The following is a 26,564-nucleotide window of genomic DNA, read 5'->3' on the forward strand; positions in this document are numbered from 1 at the left end:
CTAAAAAAAGATGAGTGTTTTAAAATACGTAGCTGCTAGTTGATAAAGCCAAGCGATCGTATTTCGTCTTGTTTATCATTGTAAATTAAATACAGCAATTCAAACCATACTTTATGCTAATATTATGAAGCTGAAGAGTTTGTTTGTTTGTTTGAACACGCTAATCTCAAGAACTACTGATCCGATTTGAAAATTTTTCAGTGTCAGGTAGCTCGTTTATTGAGGAAGGCTATATAATATAATATTGCTAAGACCAATGCAAGCGGAACACCAATAAAGAATGTTTCAGAATCGGGGTTTCTTTCCCTTTTAAGAGCTTCCACTGCGTGCACTGCGGAAACAGTTAAAGTTTCGCTAAAATAATGTATGAGAGCATTGTTCACTTTTAAAAGATCTAAAAAAATGTCCGCGACAGCATATGTCTATATGTTAAGTTTGGCTCAATACAACGTTTCTTATGCTAATCAAATTTGTTCTAAAATAAAGCATTATTTGTGAAGGTGTTTTTAAAGTTGATATTGTTCAAAAATATTATCACTTTCTACGTAAATGAAGAGGCGGGTAATATTTAGCGTTATGACAGAGTAAGTATTCCACGCGGACGAAGTCGCGGGCAAAAGCTAGTATATAATAATGAAATGTACGTACCTTATTGTACCTGCTGCCAAAGACATCGGGAAAATTGAATGGTTCTAGAGAATTGTATCTCCTGACTTTAGCTGTAAACTCTTCATATTCCGGGGATGGTTCCGACGAAGCTATCACCAGTAACGACTGGGCTCTCTTTTTAAATTCAGGTGTGTTCGGACATATTAATGTCGACGATAAACGATCTTCGATTTCTGAAAAAGAAATTCGGAAAAGAAGGTTATACAATTACCTATCCGTACATATGAGGGGCTATAGTATGAATTTGCCGATTTGTACAAAAAAAATTAAATTGTTTTTTTTCATTTAACATTTTTATTTAATCAAAATATCTACCATTGTTATCTATACATTGCTGCCATCTAATTAGAAGGTCATTTATGCCTTTGCTATAGAAATCTGGTGATCTAGACTCTACAAACCGTGTGAAAGCATTTTGTACTGCCTTTTTAATTTTTATTTTATTGCCTAGATGTGTGGACGAGCTCACAGCCCACCTGGTGTTAAGTGGTTACTGGAACCCATAGACATCTACAACGTAAATGCGCAACACACCTTGAGATATAAGTTCTAAGGTCTCAGTATAGTTACAACGGCTGCCCCACCCTTTAAACCGAAACGCATTACTGCTTCACGGCAGAAATAGGCGGGGCGGTGGTACCTACCCGTGCGGACTCATAAGAGGTCCTACCACCAGTAATTACGCAAATTATAATTTAGCGGGTTTGATTTTTATTACACGATGTTATTCCTTCACCGTGGAAGTCAATCGTGAACAATTGTTAAGTACGTATTTCATTAGAAAAATTGGTACCCGCCTGCGGGATTCGAACACCGTTGCATCGCTATATACGAATGCACCGGACGTCTTATCCTTTAGGCCACGACGACTTCTATGGGGGAAGCCTCCTGGGAAGAATTTTATTTATCACACAGAAAATTGTCCAAATCACGATAAAAAGGGTAGTCCGTTGAAGCAAGGTTTGGCAAGTACGAAGGGTGACGAACGGTTTCTAATTGCAGTTCCTGTCGAGTTAAAACGGTTCCTCGGGCTGTATGAGGTCTCGCGTTATCATAGAGCAATAATTGTGAAGATCGATTCTTGAGTCGGAGCTGTTTCACTGCAAGTTTTGCTATCATTGTTCGGAGCTCGGCACAGTAGACATTATTATATGACCATGGATTCTATCATCACAAGCAATCGTAGTATACTCACTCAACAAATACTTGACAGAGTCTTTAAGAGAGTACGTCATCATGTCCACGAATATAACCATGTACTCGCCCTTCGCGAATAACTGCAGCGACTCCATGGCGGTCATCATCTCTATTAGTCCAGAAGTCGACCCAAGGAAAACGTAAACTGAAACATGTAGACCGGTCATGTAGAAAAAAATCCAACATGCACTATAACCGTTAGTCGGTTTTTTTTTGTGTCTATGTCATACTTTTTTTTTAATATCCCTCCCATTTTATTGATTTCCAATTAAATATGTATTACTGCTACAATTAAGGGATTGTTAAATCAGAAATGAAGCAACCCTATATAATATATATAATTTATTTTTGTTATGCTATTTCGTCACGTAAATTTAGCAATAATCATATGAACAGACAGAATATATTATGTAGTTCCGAAAATTACGCCGTTCCTCGAAAATTGTTTGTAAACATAAACATTTAAAGAACGATACGATGGAATTACTTTCACTAATTTTTTTGAAGTTATACTTATTTAGGCGCGTTATGAAAAATTGATGAGAGTGAAATTTTACGATGCGTGCACACCGTGACACAAAATTAACAGAATGAAGTTGCCCACTAAATCGCTCATTACAATACGACCGACGTAACTAATACTAGGAGCAGGCTTAGGGACCCCAGTAACCGTACCCGTCGAACTCGACAAAGAGGTCGACGTGCAACCTAGCCCATGCATCAGCCCGCTGAGTTTCTCGCCGGATCTTCTCAGTGGGTTGCGATTCCGATCCGGTAGTAGATTCATTCGCGAAGCAATTGCTCTTGAGTTGTTAGGTCTCCTTCGGAGGCGCTCGGGCAGCTGTTAGCAAATCCCACCCCTCCTGGCTGAGCCTTTGCTTGCCCACCTGTCCTGGTGAAACTGGAAAGGCCTTCGGGCCACCAGTAATCTCTCAATCATAAAAAAAAAAAAAAAGACCGACGTAACTTGGCGAGTCTGAATACAGCCGCAGGTGAACTTTGCGAACCGTATCGAGAATTACCGAATTTATACGATGTCAAGAAAAGGGATGTGCAATATGCGTGTTTGACGATGTTGTTTAATCGATTTTTTTTCAAATTGATTAAAATTTAAATAAAAAAAAGAAAGAAATTTAATAAAAATAACGTATAACTTCTTACGCGCGTACACGCACTTTTTTTTTTCCAGACCAAACGATTTTTTTAATTCATAAATATTGACAGTTTGGTATTTTAAAATTTAATTCGTTGTTTTTTATACATATCAATTAATACAATAAAGCTTTCAAAATAAACACATGCCACCTTAGATGAATCCTACATACGCCATCAAATATCAACTTTACGTTAAAGTTAGTAGGCGAGTTTGAAACTTATTTCAGATCGAGATTCGATAGCGGCATAAGAGGAAACTAATGACATCTTATATATTAATATATCTATATATTAATACGTGAAGCAAAAACTTTGTATCCCTTTTTACGAAAATTGCGCGGACGGAGGAGTATGAAATTTTTCACACTTATAGAGACTATAATGAAGAAGTGCACAATGCTAATATTTTTTTTAAATAGTGCATAAAATATACATTAAATCAATAAAGAAAACATTACCTACACACACTACATACATGTATTTGACGCACACACGCATGCATACTTTTTGTTGTCAAACTTTTGTTCTTGACGTCTGTGGTCAAATTGAGAATAGATTAAATATTGTTCGTCTTTATTAATATTTTTTATAAAGACAAACAATATTTGTTTGTTTTGGCGAAATTTGTGATTATAGAAGTATAAAATACAATCATAATAGTGTACAAACTTACAATTCCAATTATAGTCGAATTTCGACTACTGCGGGACATCTAGTCTACATAAATGTATGTAAAGCCACTTGGGTTAGTAAAAGGTAACGAAAAATAATATAGAAACTAAATGCAATCTGTACTTTCTTTCACAGATTGTACAACCTACAATTCATTCGATAAACTTTTAAGCAGTAAACAAAGTTTCTACAAATTCCTATGCAACAAGATGTACAGAATATTCACAAAGAAAAAACAGATGTTTGTCTCTTTTTTTTCCTACCTAAGCTGATAGCCTTGAGAGGCTACGTCAGCGTAACCGGGCGAGTAGGTTAACTCACGGGGCTCAAACCGGGAGTGTTGTTAACACTGGTCCTAGCAAAAACAGTGCTTCGCAGAATCTACCACTGGATCGGAAACGCGATTCATTGAGAATATCCGGCGAGAAAATCAGTGGGCGGTATCTATGGGTTAGTTTTTTTATTTTTATTGCTTAGATGGTTGGACGAGCTCACATTCCACCTGGTGTTAAGTGGTTACTGGAGCCCGTAGACATCTACAACGTAGACGCGCCACCCACCTTGAGATACAAGTTCTAAAGTCTCAGTATAGTTACAACGGCTGCCCCACCCTTCAAACCGAAACGCATTACTGCTTCACGGCAGAAATAGGCAGGGCGGTGTTACCTATTCGCGCGGACTCACAAGTGGTCCTACCACCAGTAAAAACCACCAGTTTACTTATCGAGCCCTTCGTCGCAAGCGACAGGTTCGGTGAGGACGGTGACCGGTGCCTGCGGTACCTAAAAGCACCGTTAATGGATCGGGAGGATCCGTAATGACGTGTTTAGGGCGACGTCGACTGTTTACCATCCGGTAAACAGAATCGGATATGGGTGTTTGTCGTTCACATCGAGAGAACATAACAGTTAATTCTTTTTAAACTATTCAAATGAGGACGTTCTTGAGATAAAAGTTAAAATAATGACATAAAAGCTATAGCCATGTTTGGATATTTCATTCCGAAAAAATATATGTAACAGTAATATTTTAAAAATGTGGTGTCGTGGGACACCAGGTAGGAACGAAGTTCCTTCGGCTAATGTAGAATCGACACAATTTGCAAAAAAAGAAATGGTGCTCAATTTTATATACGTTTGCTTGGTTTTTCTCTTAAATTTTGCTGATTAGTTTTTATTTAAGTACGGGAAAGTATTTAGGAAATTCAGTATTTTAGGAAATAATAAATTACGTAAAATAAAAAAAATTGTAATTCAAATTATCAATTAAAATAACAAAATATATCTCTTTATTTTTGGTTGACAACATAAAATTACATAGAAATAGAAATAATTACTAAATAGAGAGAGAAGGGATTAGAGAAAGAAAAGAAAGAAGGAGAAAGAGAAAGGTATTATACACTACTCGCTTGTGTATGCGACTGTCGCGCCTGCGCACGTCTCATTTAACGGTTTTATTCCACGCACGCATTTAACGGTTTTATTCCACGGATTTTTTCTTACGGTTTTACTATCACATTTTTTTCAGTTCGGTCGCGCAGCAAAATCCCTATCCCCTCCAAGCCTGCCGTAAGGAACTTCGTTCCAATAATTATTAATTCTTGTACTTTGAAATTGTTAAAAATTTACGGGACACATAAGGTCGGGAAAAAACTCTTTTCGCATTATAATATGTATGAATTTGTAATAAAATCTCTTTGGCTATACTATTTGTTGTATCTGGCTGGTTTTGGTATCATTAAAAGTTTTAATTTAAAAAAAGATAATTCTAAATGCAAATTAGGAAAATGTGTTTTTTATTTATTTTTCGTACTGTCAAGATGAGTGATCTATTGAAGAAACTCGATACATTTTAAAAATTTACTACAAAAAAGGTAAAAATGCAACACATGCCGCGAAAAAAAATTGCGATGTTTATGGACCTAGTGCAGTGTCTGTGAGAGTAGCACAAAGGGGAATGCCCATTTCAGGCCCAAAGCGGACAATAGATTAGAGAAAAAATACTTAGTGCATTAATTTTGTCATAAATAAATATGCATTTACTTTCTTCCAAATGAACGCCACTACAGTTTACAATAAGTAGTTTAAAAAAAAGAACTCTATTGAAAAAACAAGGTTTTTGATTTTTGCGGGAAAATATTGCCAGCATCAAAACCTTTTACGTAGTATAGTCGGATTTTTTATTAGACGAAGTAAACTGACGTTTACTGTGTTGTCAGGTTTTGATGAAATAAAAATAGTGTTGTGACAAAGTGAACGATTGAAAAACTTTTGAATTAATGAAATTGCCTCGATTGTCTAGTGAATAGTTGGTGTGCCGAATTGCCGATATCGGGTACGGGGTTCGTATTTTAGGCGTGCTATGTACATACCAACGAGTTTTCGACGAAATATTATGTTCTTATAGTATCTACCTGTACTGAATACCGAGTGTTTTAAACATTAAGAAAACATTGCGAGGAAGCTTGTAAGACTGTCCTATTTCCAATACATCATATAGTTGAAATTATAGATGTATAAAATATAACAATTATAGGTATGTAATGAAAATAAAAAAACTGATTGTAGTTACATACTACTAGTAACATATATTGGAGCACTTTAATACAATTTTATTGTAAAATATAAATAATATTCTTTTATAGTTTGAAATTAATGATTAACTCTTCACACTCATTGTTCATTCATGTGATTGAACGAGAACTGAACGCATCACTATTACTTTAAATATAGCAACATTATTTCACAAAGTGACATTAGCTACTGTCAGCTGGCTTCGTCTAATTAAAAATCCGACTATAAGTAAACATTTTAAGTATATAAATGAAACGTAAGTATTCTCAAATACTGAAAATGTTTTATTTATATGTTTTGTATTATATTAATGAGTTAATAAATCGATTTTAATTGATTTTAAGCACATAAAATAGCATTAAAGACATACCCATTGGACATTAACTTGTAACTATACTTAAGACCTTAGAACTTATATCTCAAGGTGGGTGGCGCATTTACGTTGTAGATGTCTATGGGCTCCAGTAACCACTTAACACCAGGTTGGCTGTGAGCTCGTCCACCCATCTAAGGAATAAAAAAAAAACTTTACTAGTATTGTTATTTAAATATGTACAACTAAAACAAAAACATAAAAAATAATGTGTTCTCGTAAAAATAAGATTAAAAAAATTAAATTAACTATCGGTTATTTAAAAAAATTATCGATATATTTATTTTTCTTTATACTGACAATACTGAATTTAATCTGATTGCCTGACACTTCGCAGTTCGCTTGCTGCTTGTGCTTACGTTCAAAATGGATGTGTTTTGATTTTTCTTCGACTTATTTTACTGACTTTGTTTTATGGATTTTATCCTCCCTTCAACGACGACTTTGGCTCAGAAGTTAAGGATCACAGCTACATTCGATTATGGATACCGATCAATAACGTTTCCCACTACGACTGAAAAACATTGTATGAATTGTGGTTTTAACCTAACCGAGATTCAAAACTTACATTGGATAAAAATACCTTAGGAACATCTCTCTTATCATAATTAATAAATTAAACATTAAGAAAAGAAAAGTTCTTTAAGTATCTCACAATCCGACACTTATCTATATAGAAAATTAACCTCAAAACTATTTTTTATTTATTTTTTGTTTTCAAAATAGTGACGTCGATTTCAATATATTTTTTAGATATCTAATACATTTAAGAATTTGAAACAGTCCATTTTTATAGTAAGTAATATTTGATGTCCATCTTGGACCCAGCACACTATGGAGAGTGAGCATTCCCCTTTGGTTTAAGCGTTTTCAATCCGGAAATTTTAATGTCAAAGATGCACGTCGCTCTGGCCGCCCTATTACGGATAAGAGATAAAATGGATGCCATTTTTGAAAAATGGAGCAAGATCGGCATATCAGTAGTTACAACGTAGCTGAAGAGCTGGGAATTGACTACAAAACAGTTTTGGCGCATTTGAAAAAAACTGGGTACTCGATATTTGGGAACCTCACGAGCTCACTGAAAGAAACCTAATGAACCGTGTACTCATTTGTGATTCTTTATTACGAGGTAATGAAACCGAACCATTTTTGAAGAAGCTAATAACTGGTGATGAAAAGTGGGTCACGTACGACAAGAACGTGCGAAAAAGGTCGTGGTCAAAGGCCGGTCAGGATTCATAGACTGTGGCGAAACCCGGGTTAACTCGCAACAAATTGATGCTGTGTGTGTGGTGGGACCATCGATTCTGAACTCTACTGCGAACAACTGATGAGATTAAAGCAAGAAGTTGAGAGAAAACGGCCGGAATTAATCAACAGAAGGGGTGTGGTTTTTCATCATGATAACGCTAGACCTCACACATCTTTAGCCACTCAGTAAAAATGAAGAGAACTTGGCTGGGAGGTTTTAATGCATCCACCGTATAATCCTGACCTTGCACCTTCAGATTTTTACCTGTTTCGGTCTCTTCAGAATTCTTTAGGCAGGTCAGGTTCACGTCACGAGAGGACTGCCAAAACCAATTGTCGCAGTATTTTGATCAGAAGCCCGAAAATTTCTATAGCAATGGGATCATGTCCATACCTACAAGCTGGCAAAAAGTTATCGAAAAAAATAGTACCTACATGGTACCTAGTTAAATGTAAATAAACTATATTAAAAAATGTTGTGAATTTTCATAAAAAATGCGAAGAAACTTTTTCCCCAACCTATTATTTAAATAAAACGAATCATTCGTATTATTAATCGCGTAAGGCAAAAAATTACAATAAAATTGTTTTTGATCTCTCTAAGCTGTACGAAGATGCGCTATTGCACTTATTATGTTTGATTTTAAATATTAGGGTTGTGAAACAATTTTAGATTATAAAGTACTTACTTCTTGTTTTGTTTTTTGTATCATGAATGAACTGATACCAGAAACCGGGTGCACAGCAAGCCATTTTCTCTACGCAACATTTCAAAGTATTTATGACGGGACTCTGATGGTTTACAGTCATGTTAAAGTCCTTGGCATAGTTCGCCAACGTCAGGGCGACCGTCGTCCAAGATTCTTCATACAATATAGAGAATTTGTTCCATCTATAGTAACGTAGCAACGATATCAACGCTTTTGTCGCCTAAAAACAGCCGCAAAAACAGGTCATAGCGTATCTATTTTGTCTTTACAACCACTGATGATGCATACATTACTGACTCACAACACACTGCGTTGATTTAATAGAAATAAAAGACCCACCTGAACGCCCGGAGGCTCTAATCGAGCAAAGTTTGGTAGCCTAGATACTTGGTAGTCTGAGCATTTCTGAAAAATAAGTTGATTTAAGAATTTTACGTTGATCCGTAACATTTATTTAAAGGAAAGCATGTTTGTTATATTTAAAATAACTCACGTAAGAGATCATAGGCAAGTTTCTGGATTGCGCAATTATGGCTTCAGTTTCACAGCGACCTTCGGGTCCGAAAAAGGCTACTACACCTGCACGACTCATTTCGGTGATGAGCCTGGTGGAAGTTACCATGTCATATTTCGTGTTGTTCCACTGCAACTGAATCTCCACATCCGGCAGCAGATCGACTCCATTGTTCAGCTATGAACAGTATTATTACAATTTAAACAAATAAAAAAATTTTAAAAAATCTATTACTTAGCTGCTACGAATAACTTATTATATTTTATTCGTAGCTTAGCTGTATTATATGAAAAAATTAACAGTACTTCTTCCGTTCTGTTACTTTGAGGTTCAAAGTAGGTCATAACGTTGACGAACTATTAAGGTGGATAGTAAGTAGCAACGTACAGGCGACTGCATAAATGCATGAACACCTCAAGGTCTATATTTGCTTGAATACTATGGTGACGGTATTCGAACAACTTGCCCACGTGCGACAGCAAGGTAATCGGTCGATAGCTGGAGGGCCTTCTCCTGTCCTTGTCGGGTTTGGGAAAGACGATAATCTAGTCGAATTTCCAAGTTCCGGGGAAGTGTCCTACCAGGAGAACGGAATCTGTCATTGCTGACACGATTGAAGGAGGGAGGTTTTGTATGGCGAGGGGAAGAATACCGTCCTCACCGGGAGCTTTGCGCCTCTTCATCGATTTGATGAGGAGGCGTAACTCGCTGGAAGTGACTAAGTCGTCATCTTCCCGGCGATTCTGGTTTAAGAAATTGGATTACGCCCTCTGACACCTTCCGATAGAATGCAACCATCGAGGGTGCAGAGACATTCGGAGTGAACTGTTGCTCCAGCGAGTTTGCCAGGACTTCGTCACGAGCCAACGACGTAAAAAACCGACTTCCTCCCTCGTACATCAAGGGACAAGTAGGGGAAGGCTTGTGGGTGAGCCGGCGACAGATGTGGTGAAGGGGACATTGTACGGTTGTTGGACGCGTCCAGCAGTCCCCCTTCCCAGGAATCACCCCGGAAAGTCCACATCTTGGTCGTCAGCTCATCCTCAAGTCGATTTAGCTCGCGCTTGATCCTGGGACAGATTAGGTGTCGCCCAGAGCTTCCTCAGTGCCCTCTTCCGACGAATTAACGTCTTGAGGTGCACTTGGAGTCCTGCTCTGGGCCCTCCGTTGGGTACCAGAGTCGTCGCTTGGTCGAGTCTTGAAACAAGAATTGGTCGTCCAGCAGTCCCGTGAAGGATTACCAGTCGACCCTAGGCCTTAGCTCAAGCTACTCGTGCACCACGTCCCTCCTGACGAGCGCCGCAGTGCAGTCAGTACACGAAGTAGTTGGGCATCCTGAAATCTTGTCGAGGCTTGTGTTTGGTCTCGCCCAGGAGCATGACCCGCAGGTCATCCTCGGATGTCGGATTATCTCCAACCTTCGGGACCCTATCCCGTCGGACTCCAACAGATGATGCGCAGTACATGGCTCAAGCATTGTGCATCGGGTGGTCAACGTTTCAAATTAGATACGACCTTCAGCAATAAAGAGACCGACTCTGAAGAAGTTCATGGCTAGCCATTAAACTGCGCAATCAACCGGCAAATGCCCGAAAGCAGGGCCCCGAAGGGGCTGGCTCCTGAGGCGACCTCACGGATCACTCCAGAGATCACCTCGGATAGTTTCTCCCACAACGAGAGGAGTCAGGCAGCAAAACCAGCAGGCTGTGACTCCTGCCGACGACTGCGTCGATTTCGTTGTGGGCGGGATGTTAATGGGGGCTGCGTGTTACCCAGAGCACTGGGTTGTGTCTGGGGTGCATTTGCCCTAGGCTCTGAAGGCTGGCTTGAGATTGAAGCTTCCATAGTGTTGACCTCCGATGAAGGTGTTGGGGTATTTGGGGCGACTTGGTCCCTCTTTCAACAAGGCAGGTTCTTTTCTTTCTTTTTTTTTTCCTTTCTTTGGTCTTTTGTTTTTTTTTTGCGGTTTTGCCATTTTTGTTGACATTGGAATTGAATTTAATTGGGCCCTTCGGTAATGGTAACTGACCTGGGGTCTGGGTGTGATTTACTGGCCTGTCGTAGTGAGTTAGATTCTGCCATCAGTGTGGCCACTGTTGCGCTGGCTTCTACCGTGGCACGTTGGGTGTTGAGCGGGGAGAGGGTCGGGGCTTGGAAAGACTTTTCCTTGCTTTTACCCTTGCTCTTAGATGGACGTGATGCGAGGGGGAGGCTTGGCCGGCACGCAGGACCGGTGGCACGGGAGGAGGGACGGTTATTCCCAACATCCGCATCCTCCTGCGGTAGACTACACACCGCTTGTCAACAGCGGCGTGGCCCTTCCCGCAGTTTGCACAGGTGTAAAGCCCGTCCCTCGGCCTCGGGTAGTCTGCCACGATGTGCTCGCCCACACACAGTAGTCCAAGGATAGCCACCTTCGCTAGAATATCCTCCTCCAACGCGTAACAATACCATTTAATGGACTGTCCGCGGGGGAGGCCCCGGCAAGATAGGCTTGGACCACTCTGTACTTCTCTGCCGACGCCAACAGAAATCGGAAGCCTGTCCCATATGGGCGAACAGAGGGGGCCTTCCCCAGGCGCTCCCTAATGGCCGCCATGTGGCGGGACCAATTTGGGAGCGTCTCCACCATGATGGGTGTGTGGCGGCGGGGCGCCTCCCTGGTGCACGACTTACCTGCGCCGGGCAGCTTGTGATGTGTGTGTTTGTTGGGTTCTGGTTGCGTATGAGGTAGAAGGGATCGGGAACTGTGCTGCTCCGGTCGTGGTTTTGGTGTGGGGAATGGTGCGTTCAAGGTCCATGTACCTTGTTGATTCAAGGTTGCCAACTGTGCAGCTTGTACCTATTTTTCACCTGGGCATAACTTTTCTACCCTTTTAAAGTAGCTCAACTAGGGCTCCTTAATTGAGCATATTTTCTAACATCTTATTGATTAGTCCCTGGTTAGAAATGGTAATTGTTCTGAGCTCACGGGGCCGAAACCGGGAGTGTTGCTAACATTGGCCCTAGCAAGAGCAGTTCTTCGCAGAACCTACCACCGGATCGTAAACGCGAACTACTGAGAAAATCCGGTGAGAAACTCAGTGCCTGAGGTGCTTGAGGAATCTAAAAGCACCATTAATGGACCGGGAGGATCCGTGATGAAGTGTTTAGGGCAACGTCGACTGTTTACCATTCGGTCCACAGGATCGGGTACGTAATTTCCGGCGGCCAAGAGGGTTTTCGTGTCGTGCCACCTTCTCAAAGTGGCGCAACGATGCCGACTGTAAATACTTACTGACTGAGTCAAGCTCCAGATCATCATGGAGATCCACATTCCTTAGGAACCATGGTGCTCCGACGGCTATCCTGCAAGAGCGTGTCTGAGAATTCCCCGTGACTACGAAAGCTTTGCTGTACTGTATTCGGAACTTCAAAAGCAGGTAATAAAAGCGAACCTTAAGAGCAGTTTTAGTTAAGAAATAAGACTCGCGAAAACCGAAGAAAATAATATTTACTTTACCTTGTGCAAAAGTTTCTGACCTATCCATTTATTCTACCATAGACACATAACAGTACCTGACTACAATTTTATTCAAATGTGCTGTAAAAATTAAAATCGGTAATGTCAAATGCCATCGAAGAACCGACCTCTTCAAGTGCCAACGACAGTGCCCCGGAGACTGTGAGTCCTTGTCTGTCTCGCAAGTCACCGGTAAGAGCCGGTAAGTAGCCAATGGTGATATTGAACTTCTTGTGGGCAAGCGAAGGCCCAGCTAGTAAGCCCAGCGCCGCGAACACCAACACCCGCGCGCCGTGCCACATGCCGTCGCCTTCACCGTGACAGTTTCACCTGAAAAAAAAACATTTAAGATAAACAAACGACAAAATCAATAAAATGTTTAGAAATAAATTGACCAACATATATGAATGAATTAACAAAAACAATCATTTTTAATGGTAGTAGTTATGTTGACCAAATTATTGCTTTCGTATGCTTACTCTCAGCCACCACAGCAAGGAACCATAATCCTATACTCAATTCAACCATTAGTCAATTTACGCTTTATCTAATGAGCCTGAACATCTTATGAACACATTCACGAACTGTGAGAGTATTGGTCATACGGTGCTCACTGTTCTTTCAACGGAAATTATTTCCGACCAGACAACACACGCACGGCCTAAATTAATACGACAGCAAAGAGTCAAGATTACACCGAGTACGATTATCGCGACAAGGTTTACACAGTGTTAATTTACACAGGGCAATACGCTTATTCTAGGGCCAGTTGAATGACAGGTTGATCCTGGCTTATTTAGAGCTCATTGTGAATTTTATAAACTGTAGATGGCTATAGGCTTATGTCTTAGCGTGATATGACATCACGCTGAGAGTAGACTCATACATCCGGAATTCCTATCTGAATTCAGAGCGGAATTCATAATTTGAAGTCCGACAAGCTACCTCAAACATATCTTAAAAATTCAGATAAATCAGTAGTCTCGTGTTTCTCAAGTCAGGCAAATCTCTTGGATAGAATTAATACTCATCGCACTACTTTTAGCTTTAAATAATAATAAAAAGAAACGTAAACGAATACACTGGATTGATCCTCTTAATGTGAATAGAGTAAGGGAAAGTCAGTTCTACAGTACAGCTAGAAAATTACGACAGTATCCTGGCAGATTTTTTGATTACTACAGAATGTCAGTAGCATCATTTGATGAATTACTATTTTACACGACCCGGTCTGTATGGCTGTTTCCGAGTCGTGTAATAATTTTTTTCTGCTGTTTTTGCGCTGGTAGAAGACGGCTGTTTCTTTCGACGGGTTTCGGCTTCTGTAACGAGGTTTCACAGGTAACGCTAGAAGAATTAAAATTAATTTTTTTTTTAAATTAACGCCCTCTAGCGTATACGTGGCGCAGTGTGGGAAATATATAATTATGAAGCACTGCGTAGTGCAATTATTCGACACTGCATGGCGTGACCGTCCTATCTTGTCTGTGGTTCGAGGGTGAGATTGTCACAGCACTATAGGCAGAACATTCGAGAACCGTAAGACTATTCTTATAAAAGGACAAGTCACTTTGTCAGAAGCCTTTTTCAATCAACATCTCTCGGGCTGCAGTGCAAGTTGTATTACGTATTTACCAAAGTCAATTTAACAGTTCCTTGGTGTATTTTTATTCAACCAGGGTCCTAATAACTGGTACATTCCATGTACATCGGTTAGGGTGCGGAGTGTGAACTTATCACCTTCGAGATCCCGCAGTACTTTTCTACGTGGACGCTGCCGGAAGCGAGGTGCTCTGGCTAGGCGATCCAAGAAAGTACTTGACTACCGTAGAACAAAGAAACACACCTGCATACACAACCTGGCTCGGATCCAGCAACCCCAGTTGCGGGGAAGCAATCCAGTAATCGTTCATCGTCATTTTGTGAACCAAACTGGTGATACCGTCATTGTTTATAATATTGTTAATTTAATCTCACTTACATTAAATACTTTCGCGTGTGTTCGGTATACTTACCGACACACATTTAATCAAGGATACCTTACCACTAATTTATTCTGTGCAAACAATTATAATCATCGAATCTGTATTCATGTATAGTGAATAAACTCAAGTGTAATATAATAAAATAAATAATAAATATAATATAAATATTTACTAACAATCACGCCACGTTAACTGGTCCCGTGCTAAGTTCGTAAAGAACTTGTGTTACAGGTACCAGATAACGGATATAAATGTAATATTTTTATTATACACATACATATATTTAATATACATCCATAACCCTGGCAAAGACATTTATATTTATCATACAAATATCTTCCCTTGGCGGGATTCGAACCCGCGACCCCCTTGTGTAGTGACCATGTCACTTACCACTACACCAGACGGCCGTTAATTATATATTGTAATTGTTTCATTTATTGGCGTGAGTCTCCCAGAGCGGTAAGTGGTGGCGCCCTGAGATCCTCCTCACAGAGTCTCCTGTTCACCGGTTGTCTACCGGTGGTGACGTGTCTAGAAGTGGTGCGACTCGGCCCCGTGTCTCTCGACCCATAGACAACCTTTTGGGGAGTGACGCGACTGGGCCTCATGTAACATCGGCATACCAGGGACACCCTTAGACACAGACACGTTATAACTGTTTCACTAGTAACTGACATTTAACTGTTTTACTAGTAACTGGTTCACTGGTAGCTGATTCACTGGTGGTTTTCTGATAACTGTACTATGTTCTATCTCGGAGATCCGCTGGTAATTGTTTCTGTCTTGATGAAGTTTCTATGTCGGAGATCCGGTGGTAACTGACTTTTTCTATGATGTTTCTATGTCGGAGATCCGCTGTTAACTGTTTCTGTCGGAGTTCTGGTGATCACTGACTTTTTCTATGATGTTTCTATGTCGGAGATCTGCTGGTAACTGACTTTTGCCGTGGGGTCGTCGCGTCCCCTTGCGGGGGCGCGGAGCGGGCCTCGGGGAAATCCCTCTGCTCGGACTGAACCTCTCTGCCTATTGAGGCAGGGGTGATGCACTGCGGGATGGTGTGTAGCAGGCTTGGGGTTTTGAGATGCGACGACTTCTTTTCTTCCCTCTTCTCTCTTTTCACTTCTCACTTGATTTTTAGACTTCTTGCTTTTGCCTTTTTTTTTTCTTTCCTACCTAAGCTGATAGCCTTGAGAGGCTATTTCAGCGTAAGGTGAGCTCACCGGGCTCAAACCTGATGACGTTGCTAACAAGAACCCTAGCAAGAGCCGTGCTTCGCAGAATCTACCACCGGATCGGAAACGCGACCCACTGAGAAGATCCGGCGAGAAACTCAGTGGGCTGTGCCTGAGAGTTAATTTACTCGTCGAGCCCTTCGTCGCAAGCGACGGGTTCGACGAGAACGGTGACCGGTGCTTGAAGTACCTAGAAGCACCGTTAGTGGATCGGGAGGATCCGAGATGACGTGTTTTGGGCGACGTCGACTGCTTTCCATTCTGTCCGCAGGATCGGGAATGTAGTTACCGGCGGCCACGATGAGAGGGTTCTCGTGTCGTGCCGCTTTATCGAAGTGGCGCATCGACGCCGACTGCAAATACTTACTGACGGACTCTAAGTCCAGGTCGTCATGGAGGTTGCTTTTGTCTATAAATGGCCATCCTTTTTTATTTATTTCAGTACCCCATCTCGCGACGCGCTACAGAGGCTGCACTAAAAGTATCGGGAATGGAATATTTTCACTGTTCCTGTCATATTAAAATCTTTTTAATTGAAAACTCCTTGGTTTTAAAAATCGAATACCATTTATTTATTTAAAAAAAGATTCTCGGTCTTGTCACGAGGTTTTGTCAAACTTGTTTAGTCGTTGAGAAAATGGAATTGACTCGAGAAAATTCAAGAGCGATGATTTATTATGACTTTCGAAGTGGTTTAACACAAAAAAAGTGTATTGACCGGATGATTTCTGCATTTGGTGATGAAGCCCCATCCAAAACCACAATTTATCGCTGGTTTGCTGAGTTTCAACGTGGACGTGTCAAGCTCAGTGATGATCCCAGTCAAGGTCGTCCAAAAACTGCAGTCACCCAAGAAAACGTTGATGCTGTGCGTAAGCTGATTGAGGAAGATCGACATGTGACATACCGCAAAATTCAGGCAACTTTAGACATTGGCATGAGTCAAATACAAATAATCTTGCATGAACAATTAGGTGTAAACAAGTTGTTTTCCCGGTGGATATAGCATTCGCTCTGTGAAGAGCAAAAAGCGGCTCGCGTTACTTGGTGCGTCAGAACTCTCGAAAGATTCCACGCAGGATCCTCAAATGCTGTATACAACATTGTATCAGGTGACGAATCCTGGATATACGCGTACGAACCCGAAACAAAAAACCAGTCATGAGTTTGGGTGTTCGAAGATGAGTTAAAGCCAACAAAAATTGTTCGTTCACGGAGTGTTGCAAAAAAAATGGTGGCCACGTTTGTCTCCAAAACCGGCCATGTTACGACTATTCCTCTTGAGGGACAAAGAACGGTTAATGCAGAATGGTATGCTAGCATTTGTTTGCCACAGGTCGTTTCTGAACTCCGTAAAGAGAACTGCAACCGCCGCATCATCCTCCATCACGACAATGCGAGTTCTCACACCGCGCACAGAACAAAAGAGTTTTTAGAGCAAGAAAACATAGAATTATTAAACCGTCCGCCGTACATCCCCGACCTAAGCCCTAATGATTTCTATACTTTCCCTAAAATAAAGAATAAATTGCGTGGACAGAGATTTTCATCACCTGAAGAAGCTGTGGACGCCTACAAAACGGCCATTTTGGAGACCCCAACTTCCGAATGGAATGGTTGCTTCAATGATTGGTTCCATCGTATGGAAAAATGTGTCAAATTTCGCGGAGAACACTTCGAAAAGCAATAAATACATTTTTAAATAGTAATGTTGTGTCAATTCGTTAATTCCCGAAATTTTCAGTGCCGCCCTCGTATCGTCGCGCCACTTTCGGAGGGTCCCGTGATCTGTATGTTACCGTAGCGAGAGCGCTCCACATTCGTTCCTATTGGTCTGTTTACATTTTCTGATATGATACACTAACATATTGCATAAAAAATAATTTAAGATTATATTTTTTTTAACGTAATCACTTATTAACTAAATATATTAATTCTATTTGTTTGATAAAACTCAAATCGAGTTCCGATTGCATCGCCGTTCAGTCCGGACGCGTTTTTGCAAATAATTGTCGCTGCCGTCGCGAACGTGAGTCTCGAGTTGTTCAACATTGTCGTTGTCGCACCGATCGCGGCATTGTTGTGCATTCTTGACGCGCTGTCGCTGGCGTCGCGACCTTGAGTTGTAAAAACAGTTTGTACTTGAGTTGTGCATTCGAAACGCCAACTTCACTATCATTTCACTCATCCATTCATTTATTAAATTTAATTATCTTATTCGGCGTGCAAAACAGTCTTTTTAAAGACTAAAACCCCGCTGCGATCACCGCTTGTTGTGGCACTCACAACCCAGTGGGGTCCCCACCTTCCCAACTTCCACCCCAATCCCCAGCCGACTGCCGTTTTCACGGCAAAGGCACTCCCCCCCCTTGTTGCTGGTAAAGCGCAGGGGGTGAACTCCTACTCAGGGGACTCGCCTTTCGGCGAGTTGCTTTAAGTCCCGGGGACGCCCCCCCTGGGCAAAACTACGATGGAAGAAGACGAAAACCCCGCGTTGTTCGCGAAATTCGTTCGAGAGTACTGCCCGGACATTATGTCGAAGTTTAGGGCGTACAAAGCTAGCCTAGTAGCCGCGACTATCCCCGACTCACCGATGTCGCCCCCCACCCCCGCGCCCGCGTCGATCGCGTCATGCGCGGCATCGAGCTCCGGCTCCGACTCCGAGTCGGAAATGGAGTTCGAATCGGCCGCCAGCCCCGAACCCGGACCCTCGGATGGGTTCCAAACCGTCACGCGCGGCAAAAAACGCGCCCGTGCCGTGGAACCGTCCACGGCGCCAAAACAGCCTAAGGCCGCGAACGCGTCGCGTCCTAAAGTCGTGGTCACACCCGACTCCCCTCGCCGCGCAACTCCGTCGCCGAAACCCGCGCCCGTCAACAAAATCGTCGCGCCTCCGCCCGTAATCCTACGTGAAAAATCCGCGTGGAACCGGGTATCCCAGGCCCTTACGGCCAACAAAATCAACTATTCCCAAGCGCGTAATCTTGCGCACGGGATTCAAATAAAGGTCGCAACGCCGGGCGACCATAGGGCCCTCACTTCTTACCTCCGAAAGGAGAGCATAGGATACCACACCTATGCACTCCAGGAGGACCGCGAGCTCCGCGTAGTAATACGCGGAGTACCAAAAGAGCTCGACGTCGAGCTAATCAAGGAAGACCTAATCAGGCAAACGTACCCAATCATAAGTGTGCACCGTATGCACAGCGGGCGCGATAAATTCGCGTATAACATGGTTCTCGTCGCGTTGGAACCAACCGCCGAAGGCAAACGAATTGCCTCAAGCCTCCGCACCGTTTGCGGGTTATCAGGGGTCACCGTCGAGGCCCCACACAAAAAAGGCACTCCCGGTCAGTGCCATAGGTGCCAACTGTATGGCCACTCCGCGCGCAACTGCCACGCGCGTCCGCGGTGCGTAAAGTGCCTCGGTGACCACGCGACAGCCGACTGTTCGCGGGTCAAAGAGACCGCGACCGAACCCCCGAGCTGTGTGCTCTGCCAGAAGCAGGGCCACACAGCCAACTACCGCGGATGCCCCAAGGCCCCGCGGAAGCGTCTGGCCAACGCGCCATCTAAAACCGTCGGCCCAAAGACTTCGGCGCCCCGCGCGCCGAAACCTGCCTTCGTGCCGGCACCGGTGCCCACCGTCTCCGCGTGGGCAAAACCGCTGCCGCTCACGTTGGCAGGGAAACCACCGGCACCCCAGCCCCTGCTCGCGCCGCGCCCCGCCCTCGCGCCCGGTCCCGCGCCTCGCCCCGGCCCCGCGCGGCCTGCCGTAAACGACTTTTCAATCGTGCGTGATTATATCGCCGCGATAAATATAGATCGCATGCGCTCGTTCGCCGACGCCATGCGCAGGGCAGTCACGGCCGATGACCGCCTATACGCGACGTTCGACCATATGGACGTCATCGAGTCCGTCCAGCGTACGCTGGCTTGATTACCGGTAATCAATGGCCAACAACGGTAGGGTAAAACCGCGTTCCTTAAAGTTAGCATTTTATAATGCTAACGGACTCGCGCGTCAGCGCGATCAAGTTTATGAGTTTCTTCGCGACAATCTCATCGACATCCTTCTGGTGCAGGAGACCTTCCTAAAGCCCTCGCGTCGCGACCCCAAAGTCGCGAATTACGTCATGGTTAGGAATGACAGACTCTCCACCCGTAAGGGCGGGACTGTCATTTACTATAGGAGGGCCCTGCACTGCGTCCCTCTCGATACTCCCTCGCTCTTACATATCGAGGCGTCAGTGTGCCGCATCGCGCTGACGGGACACCAGCCGATCGTCATCGCATCCGTCTATCTCCCCCTGACAAACCCCTCCTGAGCAGTGACCTCGAGACACTGCTCGGTATGGGGGACGCGGTCATCCTGGCAGGCGATTTAAATTGCCACCACACTAGGTGGAACTGCCATCGCACGAATGTGAACGGTAGGCGTCTCGACGCGTTCATAGACGACCTCACATTCGAAATATTCAACCCCCCGACCCCCACGTGCTATCCGTACAACGCCGCGCGTCGTCCGAGCACAATAGATCTGGCACTGCTGAGGAACGTAACTCTGCGCTTACGCTCCATCGAGGCAATGTCAGAACTCGACTCAGACCACCGACCTGTCGTAATGCAGCTCGGTCGCCCAGTCAACCGAGAACCAGATATGAGGACCATGGTGGATTGGAAGAAGCTGGGCACGTGCTTAGCTGACACCGCTCCACCAATCCTCCCTTGCGGCCCGGATTCAACGCCATCCCCCGAGGATACCGTCGAATCCATAAACATCTTCACTGATCACGTCTCGACGGCGATCATAAGATCTTCTAAGCAAGTCGATGTGGAGGACTGCTTCCACCGCATCAGACTTTCCCCCGATCTTAGGGACCTCGTAAGAGTTAGGAACGCGGCAATCCGGGCCTACGATCGATATCCCACGGATTCAAACCGGACTCGGATGCGTCGCTTACAGCGGGAGGTCAAATCCCGCTTAAGCGACGCCCGAAACGAAAACTGGGATAGTTATTTAGAAGAACTCGCGCCCACCCACCAAGCATACTGGCGACTAGCTAGGACCCTCAAGTCCGAAACTATAGCCACTATGCCGCCTCTCGTACGCCCCTCAGGCCAATCACCGGCTTACGATGACGATGACAAGGCAGAGTTGCTGGCCGATGCACTGCAAGAACAGTGCACCACCAGCACTCAACACGCGGACCCCGAACACACCGAGTTCGTCGACGGGGAGGTCGAGCGCAGAGCTTCCCTGCCGCCCTCGGACGCGTTACCCCCCATTACCACTTCCGAGGTCAAGGAGGCGATCGATAGCCTACAACCACGGAAAGCTCCCGGCTCCGACGGCATCCGCAACCGCGCGCTAAAACTGTTACCAGCCCAACTGATAACGATGTTGGCCACGATATTAAATGCTGCTATGACGAACTGCATCTTTCCCGCGGCGTGGAAAGAAGCGGACGTTATCGGCATACACAAGCCGGGCAAACCGAATAACGAAACCGCGAGTTACCGCCCCATCAGTCTCCTCCCGGCGATAGGCAAATTATACGAACGGCTCCTTCGTAAACGCCTCTGGGATTTCGTATCCGCGAATAAAATTCTTATAGACGAGCAGTTTGGATTCCGCGCCAGACACTCGTGCGTCCATCAAGTGCACCGCCTCACGGAGCACATCTTACTAGGGCTGAACAGGCGGAAACCCATTCCGACAGGAGCCCTCTTCTTCGATATAGCGAAGGCGTTCGACAAAGTCTGGCACAACGGTTTGATATACAAACTGTATAACATGGGAGTGCCAGACAGACTCGTGCTCATCATACGAGACTACTTGTCGAACCGTTCGTTCCGATATCTAGTCGAGGGAACGCGTTCCCGGCCCCGTCACGTCACAGCCGGAGTCCCGCAAGGCTCCGCCCTCTCCCCGTTACTATTCAGTTTGTATATCAACGATATACCCCGGTCTCCGGAGACCCATCTGGCGCTCTTCGCCGATGACACCGCCATCTACTACTCGTGTAGGAAGAAGGCGTTGCTTCATCGACGACTCCAGACCGCAGCTACCACCATGGGACAGTGGTTCCGGAAGTGGCGCATCGACATCAACCCCACGAAAAGCACAGCGGTGCTCTTCAAAAGGGGTCGCCCTCCGAACACCACGCTGAGCATCCCTCTCCCGACTAGGCGCGTCAACACCCCCGACCCCGCCGTTCGCCCAATCACGATGTTCGACCAGCCCATACCGTGGGCCCCGAAGGTCAAGTACTTAGGCGTCACCCTCGACAGTAGGATGACATTCCGCCCCCACATTAAGACGGTACGCGACCGTGCCGCCTTCATTCTAGGACGTCTCTACCCGATGATATGTAGGCGAAGTAAAATGTCCCTTAGAAATAAGGTGACACTCTACAAAACTTGCATACGCCCCGTCATGACCTATGCAAGTGTAGTGTTCGCTCACGCGGCCCGCATACACTTAAAATCCTTTCAAATCATTCAATCCCGTTTTTGCAGGATAGCCGTCGGAGCCCCGTGGTTCGTCAGAAATGTCGACCTCCATGACGACCTGGACTTAGAGTCCATCAGTAAGTATCTGCAGTCGGCGTCCATGCGCCACTTCGATAAAGCGGCACGACACGAGAACCCTCTCATCGTGGCCGCCGGTAACTACATTCCCGATCCTGCGGACAGAATGGAAAGCAGTCGACGTCGCCCAAAACACGTCATCTCGGATCCACCCGATCCACTAACGGTGCTTTTAGGTAATTCAAGCACCGGTCACCGTTCTCGTCGAACCCGTCGCTTGCGACGAAGGGCTCGACGAGTAAATTAACTCTCAGACACAGCCCACTGAGTTTCTCGCCGGATCTTCTCAGTGGGTCGCGTTTCCGATCCGGTGGTAGATTCTGCGAAGCACGACTCTTGCTAGGGTTCGTGTTAGCAACATCGTCAGGTTTGAGCCCCGTGAGCTCACCTACTAAAGTTAGGGTTACGCTGATATAGCCTCTCAAGGCTCTCAGCTTAGGTAGGAAAAAAAAAAAAAAAAAAAAAAAAGATAAAACTATTAAATCCCTATTTCGTCCTGCACAACTATGTTTGCTGGTGTATAAAATCCGAAATAATTCATAATCTGATTCCGGCGTATGCTCGCGTGTTCGAATAGAATGTAGAAGAAACACGCACGTTATGAAATCATAATCTTAAATGTACCGATCCGGAATTCAGAACGCTCGTCAGTATCATTCTTACCGATCGATCTGAGAAAATCATAATCTGAAAAAATCAGAATGTCTGTGTTTCTGAATGAATAATATGAATTTAGATTATGGATTCAGAGACGAATTCCGGATGTATGAGTCCAGCCTAAGACCAATACGAGCGGAGCACTAAAAATACAATGTTTCAAATCGGGCCTTTTTTTCCTTTTGAGAGATTCCGATGCGTGTGCTACGGTAACGGTTAAAGTTTTGCTATAATAATGTATTACAAAATTGTTCCCTTTTAAAAGTTCTAAAAAAAGTCCGCGACAGCATATTTCTATGTGTTAAGGTCACTATAATGTTTTTTTTGCTAACCAAACTTGTTCTTAAATAAAGCATTATTTGTTCATTTTTGTTTATTTTTTCGTTTAATTTGGCATTTAAAAATGTATTAGTAATTTTATAATATTTTTGCCTGGGGTTTCGCTCGTATTATAGTCAGAAAAAACCCTACTTTTAACCGACTTCTAAAATATTATCAATTGATTCTGTTTTATACATACAGTGATGGTTGTATAATTAGAAACACTACCAACGGCCCTTGACATTATGTAAGATACTTCACCGCAATCGTTTTTATTTTGAAACTTGCGACCCGCTCTCCCTTTGCTTCGGAAACATGAAATTTTATTATTGATAGCAGTCCCGCGATATTACCCGCGGTTATTGCCGTACCGCGGGTGACGCTCGGGGCGAAACTAAAAAAAGTAGCCTAAGTTACTCCTTATATCATCAGCTACCTATCAGTGAAAGTCTCGTCAAAATCGGTCCAGCCGTTCCAGAGATTAGCCGGAACAAACAGACAGACAGACAAAAATTGTAAAAAAATGTTATTTTGATCTATGTACCGTATATACTTAGTCTGGCCATAAATACTGTTACAAAGGAAAACAAAAAAAAATCTGTGTGTTAGTCTATACTAAGAAAGATTTGTTTGTTTGTTTGTTTCGAATAGGCTCCGAAACTACTGGACCGATTTGAAAAATTATTTTTCCATTAGAAGCCGACATTGTCCCTGATGAACATAGGCTACTTTTTTTAATTTTTTTTAAATTTTATTTTTTTGGTTTCATATGTGTTTTAATGTTTCCGAAGCGAAGCGAGGGCGGGTCGCTAGTTTAATACATAAATATAAAACAATTTAAAGTATAAAAAGCTTATTCGAAGGGATCTCCATTGGCTGCAATACAGCCCTTTAAACGTTGAGGCCAGTTATCAATAGAAGCACGCACTCTTTCCATGGGAAAATTTTTCACTGCCAATCGTACGGATTTTTTTTGGGGACTCCAAATTATCATGGCGTTTAGAGCAAGCCGTACTCTAAAACTGACCATATATCAGTAGTTACGACGTAGCTGAAGAGCTGGGAATTCACCACAAAACAGTTTTGGCGCATTTGAAAAAAACTGGGTACACAAAAAGCTCGATATTTGGGAACCTCACGAGCTCACTGAAAGAAACCTAATGAACCGTGTACTCATTTGTGATTCTTTATTACGACGTAATGAAACCGAACCATTTTTGAAGAAGCTAATAACTGGTGATGAAAAGTGGATCACGTACGACAAGAACGTGCGGGAAAATGTCGTGGTCAAAGGCCGGTCAGGCTGGCGAAACCCGGGTTAACTCGCAACAAGGTGATGCTGTGTGTGTGGTGGGATTGGAAGGGCATTATTTATTATGAGCTGTTACCACCAGGCAGGACCATCGATTCTGAACTCTACTGCGCAAGAAGTTGAAAGAAAGCGGCCGGAATTAATCAACAGAAGGGGTGTGGTTTTTCATCATGATAATGCTAGATTTCACACATCTTTAGCCACTCAGCAAAAATTAAAAGAGCTTGGCTGGGAGGTTTTAATGTATCCACCTGTTTCGATCTCTTCAGAATTCTTTAGGCAGTGTCAGGTTAACATCACGAGAGGACTGCCAAAACCAATTGTCGCGGTATTTTGATCTGAAGCCTCAAAATTTCTATAACAATGGGATCATGTGCCTACCTACAAGATGGCGAAATGGTACCTACATACTTTAGTTAAATGTAAATAAACTATTAAAAATGGTGTGAATTTTCTTAAAAAATGCGAAATAACTTTTCCCCAACTATTATATCACACATATATATTTGTATATACAAATATATACATAATATATTTAAATAGATAGATAAAATTAGAATGCAATAAATAAATAGATATTTTAGGTAAGTATGTATATGTTTATGTTGTTTTAATCATAGTATAACATACATGAAATAAATAAATAAATTGTTATGTGCTTCATTCTATCGTAAATGACATACCAATATACTTATCACATCACTTTCTGCAAAATGGTTAGTACTAGCTGTAGGAACTTCATCTTCATCGTCATCATATGTTTCAGGTTCGAAATCTTCTGCATATTTGGTATCCGACATGCGGTATGCGACATTCTTTGTCATTTTGAATCCAAAACATAAATAAAAATATAAATGAAGGTACATATACTTTACTGTTAATGAAAAATTGCATCATCAATTGATGTTGTTGATGTTATTTCTTATTTTATCAGTAACAATGGCTACTTTAGTACCTAACTGTATAATTATATTTTTATTTTGAGAATAAAACGTAAAATATTACATTATAATAATATATTTTTATAATAATATTAGGATGATAAAAACTTACCAAAAACAATATAAATTAAATGAGGTTAATAAAAAAAATTGTGGGTAATAAAATTGTATGAAAGTATAGTTTGCTGCAGTGATGCGCGTGCACAACACAGGGAACCAATCACAACTGACGGCATGTGACGCGACGCGAGAAGATCCAATCACGTAATCAACATGGCCGGCACCACCTGCCCCTCTTGCCTTATTCCCCCAAGAGACCCAAAAATGGACTTCTGCGTACGTCAGGGTCAGAACTCAATACTCATACCGATTATTATACCTATATAAAATCTCTTGAAATGCCCACCCACAAATCACACTAATTATCAATATTATATTTTTAGTACAGCTGTTATGAGCTAAGTCTTTTCATTGAAATGCCTGAAAAGATTTTTCATAATAAAATCACATCACACAGGGTAAACAAAGGTTTTAATGCCAATGAATCATGTATGTACTTACCATGAATGGTAAATATTCCTTGTATTGAAATGTGTCAACTTGCTCTTCATCAATGGTCAAGACATTAATTGGTCAAGATTGTCAACACATTTAAAGCCTTCAAGTACATTAAATTTTAATCAACACTTTCTTCTCTCATGTAAATATTACGAGACCTAAATATAAAATTTTAAAAATATTCACAAAAGAATGAAACATTTAATAACATAATAAAAATAATTCTTCAAGATAAAACAGTGCGAGTGTTACCTACAGAGAATAACATTGTGTAGAATCGGAGTAAGAATCCAAGATTTAATTTTACGACTTATTACACAATTAATAATTTAAAGAAGTACC

The 26,564-nt window shown here is 42.7% G+C and overlaps 2 protein-coding genes across 3 annotated transcripts in view; both read right to left on the reverse strand.

The window, feature by feature from the left end:
* LOC114250604 (receptor-type guanylate cyclase Gyc76C) overlaps positions 1 to 26,564 on the reverse strand; it is a 33,642-nt gene extending 7,078 nt beyond the window's left edge. The window contains exons 1-9 of one of the 2 annotated variants that reach the window (XM_089730605.1): positions 26,479 to 26,564; positions 26,226 to 26,380; positions 25,777 to 26,144; positions 12,748 to 12,949; positions 9,097 to 9,294; positions 8,943 to 9,008; positions 8,583 to 8,823; positions 1,865 to 2,011; positions 649 to 842 (exon numbers count right to left, since the gene is read on the reverse strand). In XM_089730605.1, coding sequence (XP_089586731.1) covers positions 649 to 842; positions 1,865 to 2,011; positions 8,583 to 8,823; positions 8,943 to 9,008; positions 9,097 to 9,294; positions 12,748 to 12,921 — 1,020 coding nt within the window. In that variant the 5' untranslated portion in view covers positions 12,922 to 12,949; positions 25,777 to 26,144; positions 26,226 to 26,380; positions 26,479 to 26,564. The remainder of the gene's footprint in view (positions 1 to 648; positions 843 to 1,864; positions 2,012 to 8,582; positions 8,824 to 8,942; positions 9,009 to 9,096; positions 9,295 to 12,747; positions 12,950 to 25,776; positions 26,145 to 26,225; positions 26,381 to 26,478) is intronic. The other variant, XM_089730606.1, reaches the window with a different exon arrangement.
* Positions 16,247 to 25,547, reverse strand: LOC149502214 (uncharacterized). Its single transcript, XM_089730495.1, has 2 exons — positions 25,407 to 25,547; positions 16,247 to 18,803 (listed from the first exon to the last, which is right to left on the reverse strand). Exons 1-2 carry the CDS (start codon positions 25,545 to 25,547, stop codon positions 18,273 to 18,275), a joined length of 672 nt encoding a protein of 223 aa, XP_089586621.1. The 3' UTR covers positions 16,247 to 18,272.

The sequence above is a fragment of the Bombyx mandarina genome, chromosome 10, assembly GCF_030267445.1.
Source record: "Bombyx mandarina strain Sakado chromosome 10, ASM3026744v2".
Classification (NCBI taxonomy): domain Eukaryota; kingdom Metazoa; phylum Arthropoda; class Insecta; order Lepidoptera; family Bombycidae; genus Bombyx; species Bombyx mandarina.

Coding starts and splice junctions, on each gene's coding strand:
- LOC149502214 (XM_089730495.1), bottom strand. CDS start 25,547: ATGACAAAGAATGTCGCATACCGCATGTCGGATACCAAATATGCAGAA. Junction 18,804..25,406: donor GTGATGTGATAAGTATATTG/GTATGTCATTTA, acceptor GCTTGGGAATAG/TTGATTTTGTTGGCCGTAAG.